We start from the raw sequence: 25,325 nt of genomic DNA, 5'->3' as shown, positions 1-25,325 counted from the left end.
CGTTTTAATTTTTTATTCAGTCCTTGAGCTCAAGCAGTGTACTATTTCAGCTGACCTAAAATACAAAAGTTTTCCTGTCTGCCACATCACTTTATATTTCAAATTCAAATTTTTAGCTATACTTGTTAATATCCAGTTGAAATTTGAAAGAGAAATGTAAATTCAAATAAAAACTGTTCTGACATTCATCTAGAAAATATGCTTATTTTCTGGAATTTCCTTCAGATAAAAATATTTGCTTCAGTCAAAGTGCATTTGTGAAGAGCCCAAGACCCTGCAAAGTGGCACTTCTCTTCAGAGCACGAGAATTTGTACTTTCCTCAAAAAAACCCATGAAACAGTTAATGAAGAAGCACTTATTAACACTGAAAAGTGGCTTCGGTGTTGGGTTTTAACAAAATGGGAGCTCCTTTTTGGAAGCCCGGACTAAGTTTTACATCAGAGCTGTTTCTTTCTCTTCTCCCCAAATCTTGGAAAAGATCAGCGATTTTTGGCAACGTGTTGGTGCTCTGTGAGCTGCTCCAGCACAGCAAACCTACCTGGTTGGGACCAGCATCCAGATGGCCTGCTCGCTCTCCCACTTTGAAAGGGCTGTTGGGGGTTTTCCAGTCTTAGTAACAGGCTTCATCACAGATAGAACAGGATTTTTAGGGTATTTCAGGCTTCAGGGTAACTTCAGACCCAGCTATGCTGAAGGGGAGACCCTGCTCTTGTGCTCAATGCCAACCCAGAATCACATTTCCAAGTTGTCAGAATAACAGCGTGAAGGAAGAAAAACTGTAATTACCTCCGTTCTCCACTCCTAAACCTAGAGATAGTCTGGCCTCAAAGTATAAGAGGAATTCTAACTGAAATACTAATACCTTCAACATGGGATCACAGTAGTTACTAAATAAAAATCTGGAGAACAGAACGGGATCATCAAGTGCTTTGAAACACAGTTGTTATCCTCGTTAGCCAACGACCCAAACAAAACCACTGCTTTCAAAGTACAGGCTAAACCTAGGACCTTTGTGGGCAGATTTCAATAACCTGGTAGGCACTTGGAGAAAACACCCCCAACCTCTCCATCCCAGACCACCTCCCCAGAAGCAGAGGCAGAGGCAAGGGCAGGAACGTTTGCAGGTTGTGCTTCTTTGCCTCCCCAGGCAAAGGTCTTGCCCAAATAATTTTTTTTTTTTTTTTTGGCACAACTGCTTTAACAGCCTGAGAGTTTTACATAAGAAAACACAAGAGGCCATCCCTGTCAAACCAGAAGGGAGTAGGAAGGTTGAAGAGCAGCACTGGCAACATGTTACTGAATTTCTACTGAATGGAATACTCTGGAAAGCAAAGTTCAAAATATTTACCTACTGCAGTTAGAAATAAAAAATGATCTGGATAGGGTTTATGCAGTTCCTCTAATTGCACAGATTTGCCACATTTTGTTTTCTTCTTGTTATTCATCAGAAACATTGAAAGTCCTTGCCTCTAAGTGTTGCCAAATTTAAACAAATCCCTCTGCTGACTGGGAGACTCAACTTATATAAACACATTGACATATGAAGTTTTATAGAGCACATTTTTAAAAATTCCAGTTAGAAAAAACAAAGCACCAAGGCTTAGCATGGAAAAGAATAGCATCTGAGCATACACTGAGTGGCTGTTTCAACGCAGATTCTGGGAGTGGGGCAGCTAAAGGTTGCACGAGTGGATTTTGGTTTGGTACGCTTGATTTTCTTTAAATGGCCTGAATGAGAGTGAAAGTAAATGCATGTACACCTTCCCTAAAATGCAAACCCAGATGCTCCCTGTCGTGGCACTGTCTACACAACTGGGCTTCCCTACCCAGCGTGCAGACCTCATCTAGTCCAGTTTAATAACTGCTAACAAGAGAAGACTGCTATCATCTGTAGAGACAACTGTTAAGAGTCTCACGTGTCCTAGGCAGCAGGTCAACCCACAAACCTGCTCTGAAAGTCCTGGTCCCTCAGCCCAGCCTTTCCCTACCCAGCTGGTGATGCCCGACTCTGCAATTTATCTCTTGGCTCTTCTGTTATCCTGGTCTGCTTTGTTCAGCCCCAGTCTTCATCCCTGCAGGCTCCCCAGTCCTACACCTTGAGACGGGTTCCTGAACACCAACTTCTACATTTTTACACTAAGCAAACAAAGCTTTAAACGAAGCAGGAGTGAGTCTTCCCTCTTCTCAAGAGGGCACCCCAAGCACAAGGCTAGGGAGTCCCTGTCACAGCTGTCTTTGGCCACAGAAGAGGACACGGCTCGCTGGCTCATCCACAGGTTTTGGGGCCAGGAGCTGTGGCACCCAGAGGGCTGACCCATCCTCACTGCCCAGTGAAGAAGTTGTAAGTATTTCTAGGAGTGGGATCTGGGACGTGAATGAAGGGAGGTTTCAAAGTACCTAGGAGGAAAGGCTGAGTCTGACAGTTTGCCTTTTCTCTCTTTAGTATTACTGTCTCAGAAAACTGCCTGCTTGGCCACAGGCTGCTGTGGAGCTTCCTTCTGACATAGGACCTTCTCTGCTCGCTCTACAGGGTGCCCATGTCCCCCACCCACATGATACTGAATCCCTTGCCTCTCCTCCTTACAGCTGAGCTTTCTCCACACCCCTCAACTTCTCCTCACCATCTCCTGCTTTCCTCTTCTCAACCCAACCAGTTTCCTCTAAGTACAAATTACATGTTTCCCCCTCCCCTCTGCCCGAGCACTGCAACTCATGGAGGCAAGGACGGGGGAAGAGGCACACACCAGTTCTATAAAATGAAGGCCACCAGAAATGTGAAATGGCAAAACAAGACATTTTTCCCTATTCAGACTCCTGCAAGCAGCCAAAATGCTATTTTTTTTTTTCTGAAAGGTAGTGAGCAGTTGGCTCTTGATGAATACAGCGATTGAAAACTTGAATAATATTTCAAGTAAGCCCAGAACCTATCTTCCCTCTGGCTTCTTTATTTCAGAAGCACTTCACTCTTCAAAACATCACCAGGAAAGGACATTTCCCCAGCACGTGTACAGCACTGCAATAAAACAGCAGCACACCCAGGAACTGTTTTCAAACTCCCATCAAGGCGAGCAGAACAAGATCAAGGTATTAAAAACAATAACAAAGGTCTGGCTGAGGAGACGCTCAGCTTTCTCTCCTGCTATCTGCTTTGTTGATTCCCAGAGAGCCTGGGGTGGCTTTGAAAACCTTGTTCAGCCTCCTGGAGGCATCCCAGTTGCATCCAGCCAAGGACATGTGCTTGGGCAAAGAAAATTCACAGTTCCTTCCTGGCTTCTTCTGCCACGAGCGAGACTGCTCCTTATCAGTTATAAGAAACTGTCCCATCAACTGATATAATCTTGCTATTTTGAAGTTTGCCTGTGCTCCCAAAGCTAGAGTTGTCAGTTTTATCATACTGCTCATTGCTGTGAGGAGCTCTCAGCCCTCCACGGTAATAAAGGTTTCCACACTTTTTGTGCAAGATGAAATTTTAGGGGAGTCAAAAAGAACACTTCATACTTCTGACTATAGCATGAGCCTGGCTGAGTTTAATTTCTTTGTCTAACTCCCTGTATATAAAACTTCACTATCAGGAGCATTTGTATTGTACTGTGGGAGTTTTAGCATCCATCAAAGAATTTTCATTAGGACCTTCTGCGGTAAAATGAATTGCAATCCTGACGCTGAAAACCACTCTGTGCTGGGGGGAGCTTCACTTCTGTCCAAGAGGAGGATTAGTGTGAGAATTAACTTGCTTCTGGCCCTGCTGCAGTGCTCTGGCTCCCCTCACAAGTATAATCTCCCTTCCCATTTGCTCTGAGATTGAGTGTGTCCATAGATGGAGCCCATCTGTCACTCATGGTGCACGTCCTCAACAACCTCCTTAATATTCCACCTTCCAGCAGATGAGGTCACTCGAATGAAACCCCAGATGTGGGCTCACCTGGCGCTTACCATCTGCAACAACAGACCACCCCATGGCATGATCTTTTCTACCTGCTCTGGCTGCTCTACAAAATACCTAATGATGATGCTCACAGACAGACCAGCTGCAAGGTAAAGGCGTTAAACACCTGCATCAAAACCCACGACTTTCACCTTCAAGACTAAGTCAGCCCCAAGGCAATGTCAGATTTTGGACCTTTCTGCGTAGTCGCTACAGACCCAATGTACCCTATAAACACACAGGGTATATGAAACACGCATCCTCCCAACGTTCTGCTTGCTGGTGACAATGCAATAATGAAGATGGAGGATGGGGGACTTGTTAGGCTCAGACATCACGATGTGAGTATTGATGTGCTGAAAGGAACCCTATATAATAAGCATAACATTAAGGTCCTCCATCAATCAAATTACGGATTCTCTATCTCATCTTATGCAATTATCAGGTGTCAGAAAATAACTTTTCCTAGTATCTAAACTTTGCCCACTGCACTGTATTTTAAAGCATTCATCTCTGAAAAAATAATCAGAGCTTTTAGTCTGATAAAGATATGGATACAAAATGCTAGCCCTTGGCAATCTCAAGAAAAAGGCAACCTTTCGATGTTAAATATCAGCCTGACTGACTCTTTCTTCTAGTCCTCTCCCAGAGAAAACTCCCATTAATTTAAAAGGAAGTTTCAACAGATAAGGTCATGTGTTTCGACCCTTACCACTTTTGACATTCAAAAATAATGGAATCTATTGTTGCAGCAAAAAAGAGCCCAATAAAATACTTGTATTAGTATTTATTTTTTGATAATTACTGATGTTCTATGCAGGTGGGAAACCTTGGGTGCATGCCTGTAGGACACTAATGGGAAAATTTTTTTCCAGGCGTCACATTTATCAGTGCACTAGAAGAAAATAAGCCTGTATTACAAAGTTTCATGCTGGCTCTCATTATGCCATGTCGCAAGCTTGTCCTTTGATTTATTATAAAAATTAAACATATTTTCTCAGTGAGATCAGAAGTATTAGATGAGAGGTCATGGAAATGTTGGCAGAAAAATGCTAGTTTTCTGTGTGTAAAATCTTTTCTATTACACATCCTAGGTTCAACCAATGCTGCTGAATTGCCAAGGGGAGTCTGGTAGGATCCTGGTGGATTCCCAGTTCCCCAGGGTTGAGGATGATGATCGGTTGGGTCCTCAGCTCTCATACAGTCCAGAAGTAAATCCCTCCCCCCCACCTCCTGCAGGGTGCTCAGCAAATATGACATCCTTGTCAATTTTGCTGCAGTTAGTAGCAGGGGAGCTGACAGGAATACCAATTTTGTACAGCAGCTGCAGGATACTGTTAGCTTACTAGAAATGAATTTTTTTTAAAAAAGAAAGGTTTTGGATTCAACTGAGATCAAACCCAGTACTGCAATCGGCAAACATTCCTGCAACCTGGAGACCCAGCTTTTAAATTGGTTTTTCAGACACTGAAGTCCCTCTTACCAGGGGAGGAGATGTGCTGGCATGTCTGGTAAAGCTTCCTATTTCTCTGAGAAGGGGAAATACATGTCTTTACTCTGGTTTCAAACACTGTCTACTTTCCAAATGTTTTGGTAAATGAGGCAAATCAATGTAACACTTCTTGTAATCCCCTGAGCAGACTATGTAGGTGTATTTAAGCCAGCTTCAAACTCATCAGTCTAACCACAGCCAGTACGCAGCTCAGCCCGACCTGCTAGAGACTGGATAAACCATACAGATACATACTAGGTGGGCTGGCAACTCATAGTACCTCCTAAACTGCCATGGTTATCCTCCTAGTTGTAACCTACTAACCAGCATGCTGGAATTAGCTTCAAAGTAGTTGTCACCACAGCATCCATGCATCTCTAAGAGCCACACAGTTTTCATAGAAATCCTGCTACACTGCACTATGGTTAGTGCCATAGCCTTTTTTTATTTTTTTTTTTTTTTTTCAGAAACGTGCCATTTTTGGTGACAATAGCTTCTCAGCCGTCAAGTCAAAAAATATGATCATCACTCAGAGTAATACAGCCATCTATTCCAATTCATTAGCATTTGCCTGACAAATTAAGAGACCAGCTTAAACAACACGCAGTAAAAAGCACCTTCAGGTATGAACCCTGAAACCCCTTTTTCTGCATTTAACCTCACGCAAGAATTCACACTTAGCTAAATGAGACTTCTTGTGCAATTATGGACCATTTTCAGGAGTACAGGCTTCTAGGTGCCAGAAGGTACAGTCAAGTCCTGCCTGAAAGCTTCCACTGTGCAATAAACAGGTCACAGAGCAACTGGGCTGTTATTCAAGCCTCTTCTGGCACTTTGAGGAGCAAGATCCTCACTGCTTTCTTTCTAGTTCTAGTGAGAACAATAAGAAATCAGAAGACAATTCTTTTCTCACAGACAGTCCAGGCTCAAGACTTGCAAAACCACATGTAGTAATTATTAGTCATCATGGAAGAACGAAGAAAAGAAACCTTCTAAACAGATCAAAAAGCCTGAAAACAAACATGCCAGGTACAAACTTGCACCATGTGCATCAGTGCCTGGATCTGGGATCCTTGCTCAGACCACTTTACAATATAAAACTAAGTTTTTGCAGTTTTCCATACTTATTTTTTAATTAAGAAGAGCCTTAAACCAGAACTGTTAGAAAGCGATGGCAGAAGGAGGGGTGTGGTAGAAGGAGAGATTTGTTTTTCTCAGAAAACGAGTGACACATCTTTCCTGCCCAATGGAACAAATAATTTATGGTTACGCAAGTTACTCAACACAATGTCAACTCCTTTGTCATGTGTTTTTCTCGCTCCTCTGTTAGCACTTACAGAGGTTTGAATGTGGCTAAATCCTCCACGAGTGCTGTCCTTTCATACTGCCGTTTCCTTTAGCCATAATCTGCTAAATCACTGTAACAAGATTTCTTCTGGGTTACCCTCCAGCTCTAGCTGCAGAAGCTGAATATACAGCTTCAGTGAGCTGCTGCTTTAATTGTAGCGCACCCAACATGTTGTTCTGGGGTTTTTTTTAATAAGAAAAAGCTGGTAATAAAGCTAAACATCTCTTTGAATCTCAGCAACCTCTCCAAGCCAAGCTTCAACAACCTTAAAGACATGTATAAATTGGGGCTGCATTACAAGTTTTTAGCTTGGTTGAGCAAACAGTTCCAGATAAACAAACCAATCCAACTGTGACTCTTACCTGCTGAAGTGTGCTTAAATTTTTCACTCTTCTTCTTCCTCCATTTCCATGGCTTAAAAAGCCTTCCAAGAGTGGCAAATTTGCTTCTTCTTCTGATTGGAGGCGTGTGAGTCCCAGGTACTAGAGAATCTGAACGCATTGCAGCCAGTCTTTCCACTTCCTCAGCTGTAGTTCAACAAGGAGAAAAAAAAAAAGAAAAAAAGAGGGGGGGGGGGGAGAAGTGAAATAAATGCTTTAATAAATTACCAGAGAACCACACAGATGGTCAAAATTTTCCATGGTTACAGCAAAGAGTAAAAAAGGGGGAAAACTGTAGTCCTCATTATTTTGATGCTATTTTCTTTCCTTTCTGTGGAATCCATAATCTACTGTAAAGACCAGTATTAACAATCAGATTCAACAGGAATGTGGACTACTACAATAGCAAAGCTATAATCTTTAACAAATTGTTCTGCATCGCTCTAGACAGGTGGCAGCCCATCCGCCAGCCCTTCCTGGGGAACTGCGATGGAGACTGGAGAACAGAAAGCTCCAAAAAAATGATGCAATACTGCTTAAAAGAAACACTGCAAGTCTTTATTATTTTTTTTTTTCCGCCCAATGGAAAGAGACATTTCCATGAACTAGAATTTATCAAGAGCAAGAACTCTGATAAATAATAACCCTCTGGTATCATTACAGTGTCCATTAAAACTGCCTGGGTTACAAAAGGGGCTGCATTAGGAACTCTCTAGTGACAGGGTGCTAAAAATGGATAGATTCATAGAATCGTTTAGGCTGGAAAAGACCTTTTAGATCATCGACTCCAACCATTAACCCAGCACTGCCAAGTCCACCCATAAACCATGTCCCTAAGTGCCACATGTACACATCTTTTAAATACCTCCCCATCAGCCTGTTCCAGAGCTTGACAGCCCTTTTGGCGAAGGAATTTTTCCTAATATCCAATCTAAACCTCCCCTGGCACAACTTGAGGCCATTTTCTCTTGTCCTGTCGTTTGTTACTTCAGAGAGGAGACGCATCCCCCCCCCCCCCTCCCCCAGCCTACATCCCCCCATCAGGCAGCTGTAGGGAGCCATCAGGGCCCCCCTTGAGCCCCCTCATCTCCAGGCTCAACACCCCCAGCATCCCCCCACCAGCCTTGTGCCCCAGCCCCCTGCCCGGCTCTGGACATGCTCCAGCACCTCAACATCCCTCTTGCAGTGGGGGGCTCAAGTCTAGTCCTGTTTTTCTGCTGGCTCATTCCCCTCCAATTCTTATACTTGGCTTTTAACACAGGGATTTTGGGAATTTTAAGAGTCCACACTTAGGGCTGAGTTCCTTCTGGGGGATGGTTATGGGTTTTCACTGAGCTTCTGTTGTGAAAAAAATCAGTTTTCTGCAACTTTTACACTATGATGCATCATAATAGTCTCAATACCTACAAAAAAATCTGAAGAATTTAGACTACCCTTCCTCCCCAATGACGGCAAGAGAATTCTGGGGGCAGCCACTTGGCACAGTTACATTGCAAGGTCCCCCCCTCGCATTTTCTGGGAAAATGTATGCTGATAGTTTTGAGAAATGACATCCCTGTGATTAGAGACAGAGGAAAGCCAGGACCACGAAGGAAAACACCAACAGGGGGAGGGTACCAGTAGCCCAGGACAAAGGGTCTCTCCATGCTACAGCTGCCAGGGCTGCAATAAGCTCTCCCAACCCTGGGCTGAAGCATGCACTCTCTCTCCCTAAAAAAAAGCATCTGCGTAACTCAGTCAGCATACAGGAGCAGGGGTTGTGTCCCCCTTTTTTTTTTTTTTTAAGGTTGTAGGTGTTTGGTTTTGGTTTGTCTTTTTTTTTAAGGGGTACCGTTTCCCAGACTTGCGTTGTAATGCGACGCTGCCAGTAAAACTGATTTGAGCGGTTTGCACACACACCGTCTGGATTCATAACGACAGGACACAGATTGCCACCTCTCCTGCTCTGGACACAGCAGCCCCATGTTTCTATTTCACCTCTAGTATATTAAGTATTAACCTCAGCCATCAGCATGGGCTCAGGAACCTTAGCAAGAACATTGCTCTGAAGGGATGAGCACATCCACTCCACGCTGACAGAATATCCAGAGATTTTGGCTGGCAAATTCTTACGTGTCTCAATGGAAATTTTTCCAAGGCTGTAAGTGTGCCAAACATAAGTCAGTTTTCATGGGAACAGCCAGAAACGCGCTTCTAACACAAAGGAGGTTTATTATCAGAACTCCAAAATGAAATACTATTTGAGCCCTTCAGGTTTCTTGCAAGAAGGTTGGTTATTTTGTTATTGCGGGGTTTTTTTGTTCATTTTGAACATTGGCAACCCAATCCCAATCCTTTTTCCTGTAAAATATCCCTGCCAGACACAGTTCCCTGTAACTGTCTGGGGGGAAAAAAGGTAGCCAGCAAGATACAGAGCGCCCAACTGTTTCAGTGGAAATGGTTAAAAACACTTATTCTTTGGGGTAACAGAAAGACAGACATTCCTGAGAACATCATCTTTCCATTTAAAGCAAAGGAAAAAAAAGGTAATCCGGCCAAAGCCTTTCATTCTGTTCCAGCTCTTTGTGCCCAAGTGCCTCCAGAAATGCTTTCTTACCCAGAGAAGCCATCACAAGGCTCTGCCCTGTACAGGGGCTGGGACATGCTGCATCCAGGCTGGAAACTGCTTGGTTATGCTGAACAAACCAGGAGGGTAAAAAGAAGAGGAAATCAGAAATTTCCGTGTACTTTCTGATTTCACCAGAACCTGCTGGGCTTTGAAGACCAGCACAGGGTACAGACCACCTCCCTCTAGATGCAGATCCAAAAGGATCATGCCTTTTCCCCTTCCTGTATTTTATTTTATTTTTTAAGGATGCTTCTAGTTAAAGCACATAAGATCACACTGTGTTCCACTGCTGTGATTTTTTAGAAATGGTGCTAAAAGTAATGGGCTGGTATTGCCTTTGCTGCCTTACTCGGCGGATACAAGGCGTAGAAGCGGCCCATTGAGCAAACTGGGAATGACACACCACAGCTGCTGGATTAGGCTTCCTGCTGCACAAACCCACAGCTGAAACGTAATGAAATTCCTCTTGCTGCTCACCCTGTCTCCTTTTCCCCATCACTGAGCCACCGTTTCTGCTACCCAGGTGCCTCAGTTACTAAATCTGAGTTGCAACAACTCTCTGAGAGCTGGTACCACTCTCAGCTGGTACTGCTGAGGCCATTCCCTGGAGAACTGACATCCCTTAAAGATTCTCTCCTTTCATAACATACGTCCCCTCTGTCCCACACCAGCTGTGCTCTCACTGCCCCTGGGAAGCTTTTCCCATTCAGGGTAAACAAGTATGGATTCACAGTCAGGCAAAACCAACACTGGAGTCAAAAGGAATTTACCCAAAGGGCGGGTTCATCATTTAAAGCCAAACAGTGTCAAAACTGTTTCCATATTTTCACTGCTCTTCCCTGAATTTCAGTATCATCTCTCACTTGCATCTGTGCCCCAGGAGTCCTGCTGTGCTCTCCATCAGCCATGAATGTGGCCCTTCTCCTTCATCCTCTCCAAACACACACAGCTCCGAGCTAATGCAAGTAACAGCTCTTTTTCCCTCTCGCTTCTATTTCTCGGAAGGACCACCTCATTTTTTTTCATGACAAATACTCTCAAGAGCACTGCTAATTCAAAGCATAATAATCACTGGCTAGGAATGAAGCACATTAGCATAAAGCCATGACAGTTTTAATACAACGAGAATAAAAGCAGACCACAATGCGAGAAGTAAACGCCAGATTTCTGCGCTCTTCTTTGCTGCAGCATCTTTTGCTGGAGCTGGCCGTGTTTCTCTGCCTTTTTGACTCCTAATGACTATCGACTGGCTGTGGGCTGTGACACCCACTGCTGACAGCAGGCTCCGTAGGCTGCTTTCGCATGCTTGCTGTTCCCAAAAAAGGTGGTACTTGCACGAATGGAAACCAACCCAGGCCTTGCGCTTTTTTTTTTTTTTTTTAATTATTATTTATTTTTGGCCTTTAAAGAGGCAAGCGATCCCAGCAGTCCCCAGCTTGATCAGTCTGCTGAACTGGGACAGGGAACTGCCACGTGCATTGGTGCCTGTAGTGACATTGCTGAGGTCTCATCCTGAGGACGGTGCTGCAAATGTGATGTTTAAAGGTCGCAGTTGCTGCTGATAGTCGGTGCTTCTCAGAACTTACTCTGACTTTTTTTCCAAGACCTGAGAGATCTTGCCAAGACAGATTGGTGCTGGGACCTGCACTTAGGGCAAGAGGGTGATGCACTCCCCTCCCACTTTCTTCTGTCCGAGCTGTCATCCCAGAATAACAACTGGGAAACTAAACCTGAGAGCTTTTCGTGGGCTGTTTGGCTGTGAGAGAGCTCTCAAGATTTTACTGTAGTCCCTAAGACATCTGAAGTTCATATAAACTGAAGCACTTAAGCCAGACTTGTGGCTTTAATGAGGAAAAAGCACCACAAATACAATTATTTTGCATCTAAGTAACGTAAAAGAAATTTTACAAACATGATTGAAATATGCTACAAAGACTTCAAACACTAGAAGGTCTAAAAGTTAATTTCTTCTCTCACAACCCACTCCCATTTATGTTTTGTTTTTTGGTTTGTTTTTTTTTTTTTTTTTTTTTCATTTTGAAGCTAATCCTGCATTTGAGGGCATTTTTGGTCGAAATCGCTTTGAAGTTTGTGGGCTGTAATGTACTGCATGGACACCAGACCTGAACAAAATTGACAAGCTGAGGAAGCGCAGTTCGAAAAGCAGTTCTTCAAAACAGTTGATGTACCAGTCCAAGAAAAAAGGGGCCAGGCCATCTCGGACCTGCCGTGTTTGTGCTGATCAGCTCCACACATCCTGCCTTAGGTGCTGATTTCCCAAGGTCCACTAAGAGATGACAATAGGGGTCACCTGCTTTTTGGATTTCAGCAGTGTAGCAGGCAGATCAAAGGCTCTCCCCAAGACCACAAAACTTAGGAAGTTTTCCTGGAGAACGACGACCAGTTTTGTCATTCCCATGCCTGTCTGGGAATCACAGCATCTATTAATGTTGCTGATACATAATACACCCAGCTTCCACTCTAGACAAAACCACCACATCCAGGTACACAGCAATTTCACTGCTGAAGGCTGAATCCCACCCATCCCATCCATGATCTTTACCACGACCTTCCTCACCCGTAACCGCACTGGGTTTTCTCTCAGACCATTTCTTAACACCCCACACTCATAATCAGACACGGGCAGTTTACTTCGCAAAGTTAGATCTAAGCCTTCCTCGGAAACAGCAATGGCTACATCCTGCTTTCTGTGTATTTGCACAAATCTGTACTAACAAGCTGAAAATTACCTTGGCCCTAAGGATGCAATTAACTAAATGTGCTATTTAATGACAATAATTTTATACAAATTAAAAAAACCCCCAACATAATACTCCTTATTCCCAATCCATGTCTAACCAGTCTTTATTCTGCAGATTGGTTTCCAACAAACTCCTGTTGCAAGGTTTCTTTTGAACTCTGCGCCCTTCACTTCAGACTGCACAGACCTTATTCTATGAACTTTGTTCAATGCAAGATGTAGATGCATCATGCATCTTTTTGAAATGACAGGAAACCTGAACGACTTACTAGCTGAGCACTCATGTCTTCTCTTTACCTGCATGGGAACACTTTCAATTAAAAAACCACATTGTTTTTCTTTCAGGAAAACGGTTCATTTTCCGCTTTTCTATTATCATCTGTTCAGTTATTTCCCTTTAATTTCCCTTTGCACCTGGAATTAATTTTCATCAGCCCTGCCTTTACTATTTGAATTGCCCATTTAAACTTTTCCCAACTTCTCAAAGGTCTGTTTTCCAATGAAAGACAAGGCATGGCATGCAGCAGTCTAAACGCAGTCTTGCCAAACGAGGATGATTACCTCTTCGGTTGACAACAGCTCCCGCTGGATGTACGCATTTGCAACGGCACTGACTGGGTTGGCGTAGTGGGTTTATGAGCCATGAAGAGGCTGTCAGTAGCCCTGCTTTGCTTGCGAAGCAACACTTATATTTTCCAACCCCTGCCAATTATTCCTGCAACCTAGGGGTGCAGCACTTTGCACTGTATCTGTAAACTGAATCTCTCACACTTCACCCTTGCCCGTTTCAGCAGGGTATCAGACTGTGGTACGGCTCTGCTCTCTGCTACGATCCCTCTTTCTCAGTCTACTTATTTCTCTTGTCAGAACAGAAGTGCAAAGAATAGCTTTGGAAGTCCAATCCCTTTAGGACCCTGCTTTCCACTTCCCCACATTTTGACGTAAAACATTAATAATTCATGCTGAATGCAATATGAAAGCCATTTTTTTAACCTCTGCAAACTATGCTGCACTGCATGCAGCACTCTAAATATGTCTTTATTGATAAGCAATCTCTCCAAACACCAAGTATTTTCTGTATTATAACACAGTACACAAGATCTTTACTTGCAACAAAAGCACTTCATCACGTTATGTCATCAATAGCTACCCTGCAATTATAGAGAATAAGGATTGTTAGATTTCACCGATATCAGCTATTCTGTGTATCCCTTATTCCTTTTATTACTCACTGGGTTTTCCATCTCTTAAGGGTTTATTGCATACAGATTTGAGACTAAATCCAATTAACAGTACTGCAGCTGCCTGGACACTGGAGCAGAAGCCACAGGTCTGTCCTGGACACCACACTCACACTATGTGGAGACTCAGCAGCTCCAAAACAGGACCCAGAGCAGCCACTTAGAGCACCACCAAAAGCCAAGCAAGAGAAAAAGCAGGGCCAGCAGAAGCAAATCAGATATCCTGCTTTTCTTGGCTCTACAGGAAGGCAATTCTTCAAGCACCAGGAATTGCTCTAGTAAGAAACTTTAGCTTGAAAGGAAGGGAAATTTTACTCTTCCTAAACAGCAAGCAGGGAGGAGATGCACAGTTTATGCTTTTAAGAAAGCCGAGGAAGTAGGATGAGATGCAAGGACCTTTTTGTTAGAGCAGGTAGAGCACTCCTCTGGGAGACAGGAGAATCAGAGGGTCACTTTCATCCTCTTGAGAAAGCTCAAGCCTACATCTCACATTTTCCTTGGGAACACTACGGCACTTCATACTATGATGGATGGGAGAGCACTCCCAATCCGTCCCACTAAAAGTGTGTTATTTTAAAGAATTCAAGACCTACTGCATCTGAAAGAAAGCATGAGTGAAGCACAGCTGCGGGCAGTTAGGGCACTCATCTGTCAGCACAAACACCCTTCTCCCAAGATAATTCCTGGGCTTTACTCCGAGTTAAATAACCCACAACCTCTTTCTGCTTCACTCATGGATTGGAAGAAGCTGCTGGTCATAGCTGTGATTTGTTGAGAGCCTGATCCTGTGCAGTTCTGCCAGGGAGTAAAGATACTGCCTCTCCCTGTCCCTGTCTTTCACTTTTGGTAGGGGATATTCTATTTTATCCCAGGCAGGAGCAGGGAGCCGGCAGAGGTGAGGCACTGCCTCCTGGATCCTCGCCTCAGAAAGAGAGAGTAGATGGAGCCCTGTTAGCAGAGCTGGCTGGGCATCCAGAGAGAGGGATCCATGTTTCAGCCTGTGAAGAAATGCCATAAAACCCTCCTGTTCTGGTGTAAATGGCAGCTATAAGCAGAATTTCCCATCTAGGGCGTTGTCTCCAAGGCATCCTCCTCATACTGTCATCACACTGCCAATACTAAAACCTCATTGGAGCAAACCTGAGCCTTTCTAAATTACCATTACAGAAACAGGCTCTTGGAAAGCCCCAGCCCATTGTGCACAAGCTGGAAGGGAGCAGCCTCTAAGCACAAACATGTTGGGAGCCAGAAAAAACCCACGTTCAACACATTCAGTTTCTGAAACTGAAAACAAACCGTTGGTAAGATGGAACTGACCTGCCTACTCGCAACTAGCTGTGTCCCCTAGCACATAGCATTAGAAAAATACAACTCTTTAAACCTCCTTAAAAGTTATTTTGAAAAGCCCACAAGGAGATTAAATCCACAACACCAAACAATTCAGAGGAGAAAGCTGAAGCATGAGTCATACCTACAGGGCTATTGCAATTCAAGGCTCGAAGATTACGTGCGACAAAATGCTACCTGGCAAAACAGTTGCAATGGTGTTTGTGACCATCACCTTGCAAGTGGGCACCAACCCACCAAGTGGCAACACCACTAACTCCTCCACGTTGTGCTGGTTTTGGCTGAGATGGAGTTAATTATCTTCATAGTAGCTAGCTAGTATGGGGCTACATTTTGGATTTGTGCTGAAAACTGTTTCTGTTACTGCTGAGCAGGGCTTACAGAGCCCAGGCCTTTTCTGCTCCTCACCCCACCAGCAGGTGGGCTGGGGGGGCACAAGGTGTTGGGAGGGGACAAGGCCAGAACAGCTGACCCCAGCTGAGCAAAGGGATGTCCCCAGACCATATGTCATCATGGTCATGCTCAGCATATGAAGCTGGGGAAGAAGAAGGAATGGGGAGATGTTCGGAGTGATGGCATTTGCCTTCCCAAATAGCCGTTACGCGTGATGGATCTCTGCTTCCCTGGGGATGGCTGAGCACCTGCCTGCCCGTGGGCAGTGGTGAGTGAATTCCTTGCTTTGCCCTGCACGTGTGCACAGCTTTTGCTTTACCTATTAAATTGTCTTTATCTCAACCCATGAGTTTTTTTCACTTTTACTCTTTTGATTTTCTCCTCCACTCCACTGTGGGGGAGCAAGCAAGTGGCTGCGTGGGGCTGAATTGCTGGCTGGGGTTAAACCCTGACACATGTGGACAGGACCGGGCACCATGGCTCAGGGGTCCTGGATGGATACGTGCAGACACCTGGGTTAAGCAATCTGAACAAACTCATCAAGTCTAGAGTTAAGTTTCATCCAACAAGCTCAAGTTCTTTCTGAAAACCAAAGCTACGGACAACACAGAAGCTGTCTTCCTCCAGGCAAGCCTTCAACACATTCAACAAGATAAAACAGAACTGAAGCCCACGTACCTTCAACTCCTAAATTTATCCCAATGAAAAAAATAGGACATAATATTTTTTCCTATGTTTTGTTTTGACTTGCTAGCAATTAAGTGTCTTCTTGAAGGAGCTAGTAATAATTATATTTCCATGGTTGGATTTATCTTTTATACCAACCTAAACTGCAAATTCTACTCAGCTGCAAAATACAAAAGTAATCCAAGAAAAGTATCCATGGGTTTGTTCCCTCTGCTACTGGGTGATAATGTTCCGAATTGCCATGTGGACAGAGGCAGACACAGCTGCTCACACTGAGAAGCACCTTGTGTACCAGTCCCTCACTGGGAATCGGGGAAGTTCACCAACTTGTCTAAAAACCAACCACGAGTGCTAAAGGCTGGCTGTTTAGTTTGAGAAAGCCCAGAAAAAATATTTTAAAAACTTCTAATTTCTTATGGATTTTTTGGTGGACTGAGCAACTTCTGATATTTATCTTTTGAAGTTCTCATAACTACGAATATCCAATAATTTTATTTCACTAAAAATGTGTGCTTTAGAAGGCATAGCTTTAGACTACTCAGACATCTGAGGGGCATGTCCTCTTATTAAACCAAGCCTATTCAGGAAATGGCATTACAAATATTAAACTTTCTAAACATAATAGTAACCATCTTACCACTATCATCATAAAGATAAAAAATGAAGTTTTTAATTACTTTAATGGCTGGCAGAATAGGAACAAAGTATCTCATTTAAGAGCTAGAAAGTTCAAACCATTCCCTTGTAAACTCTATATTGCTTCTCTTGGGAAAAAGGAACTTCTATTTCTGGTCTTTAAAGAAGTCGATAGGAAGTTGGCCAAGAGGAAAAGAGTAATTGTACCAAATGGCACATTTATAATGAGCATAAATAGGAGTTAAAAAAAAAAAAAAAGTCAGTAAAAGCCTAGCAAAAGGCTTCACTGGACTCTGAAATGAGATAGTCTGTACCCGTGTTCAGGAATTTAAAATAAGGACTAAATACTTCTGCTTAGAGTACCTAAGTGCAGCTACATATGGTCTTCGCTGATTGTCACTGAAACGGGAATTCTTCTGTTGATTCAAATGATTGTTAGTTTAGACCCTGGGCTGTTGTGAAATATCTGTTTAGGCCCTTATGGTAGAGGCTTGAGTTTCAGAGATGAATACTCAAAGGGGAGAAAAATACCCATGACTCCTTTAAAGTCATGAATAAAGCTTGGTGGGTGGCTGGCTAAAACACAAGGAGTATTTCGGTGTGGTTTTCTTAGCTATGATTTCACTTTTTTTCACCTGCTTTTTTTAGCATTAAGTTCTAAAGCGTCTTATGGCTGCTGAGCTCTGCAGGCTATTGCTCTTGCTCAGTAGATTTAGAGGAAAGCCTATGATTTTAAAAAAAGCTGCTGCCTTTAAAAAAAGATGGAGCCCATCAGGTAATCAAATTGGTATATCTACCTAAGAAATATTACAGTCAAAGGAAGCATCTGTGCACGTAGCTTCAAGTTCATGAATAATTCCAAGTCCAGCAGCCAGAAATAGCTCAGAAAATGAGAAAGAGTTGAGATCAGAGCTAAGGGAAAAAATACTACGGGGAACTGAGAAAACAGGATCATTGAAAAAGCTACTGAAATAGTTCCAGCAGCTTTATGTATGGAAATAACGTTAGCGGAGAGAAACAAATGAAATCTTGACCATACCAAGGTGAACGGTAAAGGTCACAAGGAGTAGGATTACCTTCCCCAAGCCATCTAGTGACTGGATGACCATCTTGGGAATTAGGGATATATTTTGTCCTCAAGGCTATCAGAACTTTGCAAATGATGGAAAAATATAGCCCTCTGCTCTTTGCTCACGATTCATGAGATGAGCAGGAGGAGCAAGGGAAGATAACTGCATTATGTGTTGTCCTTCTCATGTGGGGTTGAAACATGCTGTTGCATGCTAAAACATGCCTCCTCACTGATGTCAGAGGACTTTATAGGCCAAAGCTGTAAAAGGGACCTTTCCAGCATGTTAACATTGACCTGCAGAAAAAGAAATTGGTGGAGAAGACATAAGAGCATGGTCTTAATGAGTGCTTACCTCTGTATTGATGGGAACGACCCCTTTCTGCGGCATTTGAGAGGAACCAGGGGCATGATGTGAGCTGCAAACGTGAGGGGAACGCCCTGGCAGCACCATGGGGGTTGCCTATGCAGAGCCACTTGATCATGAACTTGTCAGTAAAGTTCATTTTGCAACGGTACAAAGGTAACCCTGACAGGAATCTGCATGAGATTCCGTCTCAGTACAGAAATAGGATAAAACTTAACCAAAACCCGACACTTCTGACAATTAAAACAAAGTAATCTTTTTTTCACCCCTTCACTGATGGCACTGGGAGCAACAAACTGATGAAATGTGACTTCCCCAAATGCTGAAATTTTCCTCTCAAAGTTAGCAAGATTCTGCTACTGAGCAGCTAAAATAAACCCAAAACACTGCAACTACAACATAAGCCTTTCTGAACATTTTTGGTGATATAAATTGCATTTGCCCATATAACTTCTGGGGAACAGTGTTCTCAATTTTAAGTACCCATCTTCTTTGGGCAAAGTATCAGTACAACACCCTGCAAGTCTTACAGATCCTGTTCTGTAAAGTCAAATGTCAAACTTGCACATACATTCCTCCAACTGGAGTCTTTGCCACGCAAACCTGATTTTCAAAAAAAAATCTCTTAAACAGCACTTCATTTGAATTGGCAAGTCAGAGACTGGCCTGAACCATGACATCGGGCTGGATACCTCAAGCGTCACAAAGTTTATGATGGTGCTCTGAATGACAAATCTCCTAAGCATTTTGCTACAAAGGGAGGAAACAAGAAACAAAAGAGACACGTTTGCAGCTACTTACACATAAACACATAAAAATGGAGCCTGGTATACAACAAATGCAATAACACAAAAACCTGACATAGATGAATGCAGCAGTTGAATAACATCTTCCTTTGTTTGCTAAACACAGGGAATAGCTATACTAGCTCAGAGCAGCTGAATTCTAAAATTACCACCCATCTTCACGCAGTCTTGCAATTTTATTCATTTTTTCCCTATTATTTATCAAAAAGGCCCTAATGTCAAAGAAGGCTGAGGGAAAGAAAAACAATAAAATCACCACCAAAGAAAAATACCACCAAATAATGTCTTTTTTGAGCCTCTATGCAATGCCAGAAAAGGTACTGGTGAACTGATGCCTGTCTTGCTGCTTAGTGAACTGGCTGTTCTGCCAGCTTGAGATGAATTGGAGAAAGAAGGATCGGTTCACTGGAAATACAGCACCTCCCTGTTTGCTTTTAGGCTCATGGGTTTCCATGTGCAGCACAACCATGTGGAGTTCACAGGGAAAATGGTATTTGGCTCGGATGACAGAGATGCACAGAAAGCCAAACCCACACCAGTAACTTGAGCATTTTCCTAGAGTCAAAGAACACAGGCAAAATGCTGTCCTTATTCTAATGACACACACAAGAAACAGAAAAGAAAATACCTCCTGAATTCTAGCTTGTTTATACATGTGACTGAGAGTGGGACTTTGAAGGAGAGGAAGCTATGTAACTGAGCCTCACAAGTCCCTCCTTACCTTCCCTTTCTGGTATCATCTCTACATCTCTCCAGTGGCTGCTAGAGGAGCCAAAGACTGACAGCTGTAGAGAGCTGACAGTCAGAAATTGCTCTTCACAGTTCAGATGCTGGTGCAGGCAGTAAATTCCATCTTAAGTGCCACAGCAGATGACTAGACAACAAACTCTCACCATTACGGCTATAATCCAGCAGACAACTATTCTGGGGCTGTAAATACTAATGAAAGCTTTAGTCATCTCACTCTTCTATTTCTCAGCAGGGTACAATTCAGATTCAAACAGCCTAAGTTCCATACAGGTCTCTGCACCTGGCTTTTCCTTCAGGCTGAACCCATATTTGAAAGCTATTTATCCAATAAACCCACTGTGCTAGTGTAAGGAAGGCACCCTGTTTTGCTGGTGCATGGGAAGAGGAGAGGAAGAGGTCTTTCAATACCGGTTCACCTTTTCGTTCAAATAGCTTCCACTGTCCGTCCATCCATCCATCCACACGTCTGTGCACTGGCACTGCTGACTGTTCAGCATGTGCATCGGAATTTTCAGCAGTGTTGACATTTTAAGCAGATTGAACAATAAAATGAGAAAGATAAGATGCTATAAAGCTCTACAGCAGCATGACACACATACTTTTTATATCAGTTCAGTATCAGCTGATGTAGAAAAAATAACATTTCTACTGAGTTTATTTATTTATTTATTTACTTCACCACAAGCAGGGTTGACAAAGTCTACACATGAAAAAACCAACAACATCGGAGCTGTGCACATGCTGTGTCAGATAGTATCTGAGTATTGGAAATGTCAAAGCAGCTGCACCCAATGGATGGGTGAAGAGAGATAAAGCCGTGCCATAATCCTTATGACATGGACTGCTGACACGAGGGACCACGGCTATGGTCCATGTGGATGTGATTATATGGATCACCAATACTTCCATAGAATGCTAATACAATGGCTGTGGATGCAGTAGACCACAGTGGTATTTCCAGGCCTGGCTCATTTGTCAGGATGTAGTTAACGAGTATTCTAATTATTTATCTTACGATCGCCAAAGCATTCAAGTCTGCTTACCAACATTTCCATCTGTTGAGTTTGGAAACTGTGTTAAAAGGACAACTAACTTTCAGGACCATGGTATTTGCGTAGCAGCTGTGCATCCCTCAGCTCAGTGCTGAAGGTAAAGAATATTGTTATCAAAACGTCTAACAAAACTCAGACACACCTTTCTCGAAATGACCTGATATTCTCAGTGTTACCATCATTACACTTCCGTGCTCCCAGACCTTTCTTTACCAGGAAAGATTTAAAATACCATTTCTTCAAACAGATAATCAACTTCTCTTAGGAGGCAAGGTGAAATAAAAATCATTCTCTGCTACGAAAATCTCCCAAGAAAAAATAAATAATTGGATCCGGTTTAACTATATTCCCTGCACTCCTACTGCACAAAACCATTAGACTAATGGCCTGAAAAATTTCATGCAAAAGATGACAGAGGTCAAGATCTTTCTTTTCAGTAGTGATAGGGGACAGCATCTGCAGCACTAAGCCTGTTGTCCCAGCCCTGGGCTGCACCGCTTGAGGCAGGAGGAGGGTATAAGAAGATTTGGAGTACACCTTACACCCTTTCCAAAAGGTCCCAAGAAACAGATACACCAGGCCCTCCCTGCACAAACAATTGTACATCTTAAATTACAACCCTTGGGCTTCTGAGATTCAGCAGGTAGCTGAGATGGAACACCTCTCCTAGTTCGGGGCAAAGAAATGGGTGCGGGTAATCTCGGTTACACAATCCAGGGTCTCGGAACCTGCGTCTCACCCCGCTCCATGGCCGGACTAGCACACACACTATAGAGCATACACATGCAGAAACCTGCTCTCCTCTTCTCATTGGACATTTTGGACACAACTTTACTTTTTGCAGGTGGGGCATGGGGGGGTGGGAAGCTGGGGAAATGTTTGGCTTTTATTCCCAAGCATATTTTCAACTCTTCAAAATTTCCACTACCTATGCAGAGAAAATCTGCAGAAGCTGTCAGTCAGGTCTGGTCATCTCTTATTTGTGGTTTTTCTCACTTGGGATGCAGAGCTTCCCTTCAGCGCTTGTCCATAATGTTTCTCTCAACAGCACATCTTCATGATGGCTGACTGGCACCACGATTTTGGGGGTATCTTTCAGGCAGGGCGGTCTGGGCATAACAAGCCAGAATGGTACATCTAGTGGTTCCAAAGAAGCTACACCAGGTGGTTTTATAATGACCGATTTTATCTTTGATTTAAATTATACCGCGTGTTCATTGTTTTTCAGAGCAACAGAAAAATTCACCTTCTTGGGAATCTAAAGAGTCTCATCCAAAGACAGAGGGTCTACTAGATCTGCCTCCTCTTCAGTAAGTTGGACCCCAAACCAGGGAAATCAGGAAGAAATGACAGTGACAAGATCAAACATTACCTTGTTCCTCTCCACCCAATCCTTCCCGAGACAAGACGACTAAAAGCAACTGACCAGTGAAGATTCACATCACTTCACCAGAGCCAAAAACCAGCAAGAGGACAGTTTTCCAGATGACAGCGATGGCAAAAACATCATTATTTTCTGAGAAGCGTGCAAATCGAAGTCACCAAGAAAAAAAACGGTGCCTCCAAGTACATCCCAGCTTCAGCCCTTTGGAGCAAACATCAAGAACATGGCAAACATCACAGTACTCTTTGGTTTTAGGAAAGCGGTTGGAGCATCACACCAGAGCTGGCTTAGCCCCTGCGCGCTCTCCTGCTGCCCTTCCACTGCCCCAGCGCCCCAATGCTGGGCTTTGGCTGATGGGTTTGGGAAGATGTGTGAGACCTGGCACGGTTGATTTAACACAGAACAAATATATCCAATTAACCTTAGACATTCTGGCAGACAGTTAACAAGGTGGTGCTACCTACACTGATTCTGTGCTCCTGAAATTACCTTCTGGCTAATCTGGGCCTGAATACGGTGACAGCAACAGGAAGCCAAATTCGGTATTGTCTGACTACAAACAAGACAATCTGAGGAGATACAAAGAAATAGCTATAGATTTACTAACAGCCACTGAAATAGATCAAGAAATAAAATCTTACAATACAGAAACTGACAGAATGTCTACCTCTTTTGCTGAGTAGCATCAACAAACGATAATGTTTACATACAAGTATACTCAGAGGATAAGTTTTGCTCATCAGTCAAGGAGCCAATAAATGAGCTCAGCTGCTTTTAATGATATGATGTGATATGATATGATCTCTCATTTCTAAACCGAGGCAGAAGGTATTATAATAGCACAAACTGATACAAGTAGTACTGGTTACAATCTAAAAGAAAAGCGAAAGTCAAACAAAAGGAGAAGAAAGAGCTGTGACATGGCAGAATACCAGGTCTTCTGATCCCTTCCCTACATCCCCAGTATTTCTCTGCTGCTTAGCTCTGACAGGCAGGGATAATATTAATGAATAGAATTACAATAATGGTTGTAAAGTGAAGCACTTCTATATATCTCATTTTCTTCTAAAGAATCCCAAGTTTCAAAAAAGAAGGCCAACTGTGCAAACCATCCTCTAAGAGAAACGTCTCTAAGCAAGTAAGGGAAGTACTCAGGAAAGACAAAACCCAGAAATGGAAACAAACTGCCCACCTGAGCAGGGATGAAGGCATAAAATAGGGCACAGGGATGATGCAAACAAATGCACAGAAAGCCAAGCTTCTTCAGCCAGGTCGATATCAGATGGTTTGAAGTGCTCTGGGTATAGCAGAGTGAGACGAGAACCTGCTCCTCCATGGTCTATGCCATCATCCACATCTTGCCCCCTTTTTATGCATTGCCTCCCTGCATTACACATAGAAAACTTCCATCGTTTATCAAATCACTCTGTGTGGTATTTCTGATGGACCTAATGACACAGAAGAATCAAAACTAGACACACTGATAACAAATAATTAGAGCAGAGCATTACCGTTAATACAGGAAAACCACTGTATTGCTTTCACCACACTTGATGGCACTTCACCTGCTTTTTTAAGCTCCCCACAGGGACCTGATTTTTCATCACATGCTCAGTATTGCCCCAGCATTTGCATTGAAGAGGCTTACACATCCCAAAACTTTAAACTTGGTTCTCAGAGCAGGGAGCAGGATGGTAAGATACCATCAAAAGATGACAACTGAGTTACAGCATTGAAAATGTGAGAAATCAACAAGAGGAGACAGGGCTGAAACAGGCCAGCCGTCTGCTCTCTGAAGACCCAAAGAACTGAGATATCCTCTTATCAATGCCCTTATATCAACACTGTGTAATAAAAATGAGAAGGTGCTGAGCCATTGTGACCAATTCCATCATTCTTGTTGGTTTTGTTCCTAGAACTGCTCAAATCAACGGTACAGATATACAGACCTCCTGGGAAAGGTGCCTAATATTTCTCTGGTAGGGACACAGGAGTTTCCACTGGAAAACAAGGGACCTGGACATCTGCTTGCATAAGCTTGCTTACATCTTTGTCATGGTTTTGGCTGGGACAGACTTAATTTTCTTCTTAGTAGCTGGTACAGTGCTGTGCTTTGGATTTAGTATGAGAATAATGTTGATACAACACTGATGGTTTAGTTTAGTTGTTGCTAAGCTTACCCTAAGTCAAGGACTTTTCAGTTTCCCATGCTCTGCCAGTGAGTAGGTGCACAAGAAGCCAGGAGGAAGCAGAGCACGGACAGCTGACCTGAACCAGGCAAAGGGATATTCCATACCACAGGGCATCATGCTCAGTATATGAACTGTTTGATGTTAGTTAGTTAGTTAGTTAGTTAGTTAGGGAAGTGGGCTGGGAGCTGCCAACTGCTGCTCAGGGACTGGCTGCGCATCGGTCAGTGGGTGGTGAGCGATTGTGTTGTGTGTTCCTTGGTTGGGTTTTCGCTTTTTTTTCTTTGTTTGTTTGTTTGGGGTGGTGGTGGTTGTGGTTTTTTTGTTTGATTGGTTTGGTTTGGTTTTGTTTGTTTTTTTCCCCTGGGATTTTATTCCTGTCTCTCCCTCTTCTCTTCATTAAAATTATAGTAGTTGTTGTTATTATTTCCATTATTAAACTGTTCTTTTCTCAACCAACGGGTTACACCTTTATCTGATTCTCCTCCCCATCCCACCAGGATGGGGGTGGGGGTGAGTGAGTGGTTGCGTGGTACTTAGCTGCTGGCCGAGGTTAAACCACGACAACCTATTCCCCCCCCTACTACCTAATTAACTGAAGTGAAGACCTTGCTTACTACCCATATTTTTCGCACAGTTTGGGTCAATAATATAAATTATGTTGCGATTTTGGACAAGGCATCTGCCAGGGCTCTTTGAGGTAAGCCTGGAGCTCTGCTGGATGACAGCCTGTGCAAGCCTGGCTGTGAACCTCACATTGCTACCACGGCCTTGCCTGGACGGTACACAACTGGCGTATTTTGTGGCCAGCAGTATTTGCTACAGGCAGTTTCATAGGATATGATTTAATCACTACAGAGATGCACATGAGCAGTTAATGACTCGCTCC

General features: G+C 43.3%; 1 protein-coding gene across 2 annotated transcripts in view; it reads right to left on the bottom strand.

The window, feature by feature from the left end:
• Positions 1–25,325, bottom strand: part of PHACTR1 (phosphatase and actin regulator 1) — a 301,149-nt gene that overhangs the window by 119,844 nt on the left and 155,980 nt on the right. For both annotated transcript variants that reach the window (XM_055798198.1, XM_055798197.1), the window contains exon 2: positions 7,129–7,293. In XM_055798198.1, coding sequence (XP_055654173.1) covers positions 7,129–7,293 — 165 coding nt within the window. The remainder of the gene's footprint in view (positions 1–7,128; positions 7,294–25,325) is intronic.

The sequence above is a fragment of the Falco peregrinus genome, chromosome 3, assembly GCF_023634155.1.
Source record: "Falco peregrinus isolate bFalPer1 chromosome 3, bFalPer1.pri, whole genome shotgun sequence".
NCBI classification, from domain to species: Eukaryota; Metazoa; Chordata; class Aves; order Falconiformes; family Falconidae; genus Falco; species Falco peregrinus.
This window is presented reverse-complemented; position numbering and strand designations above follow the sequence as displayed.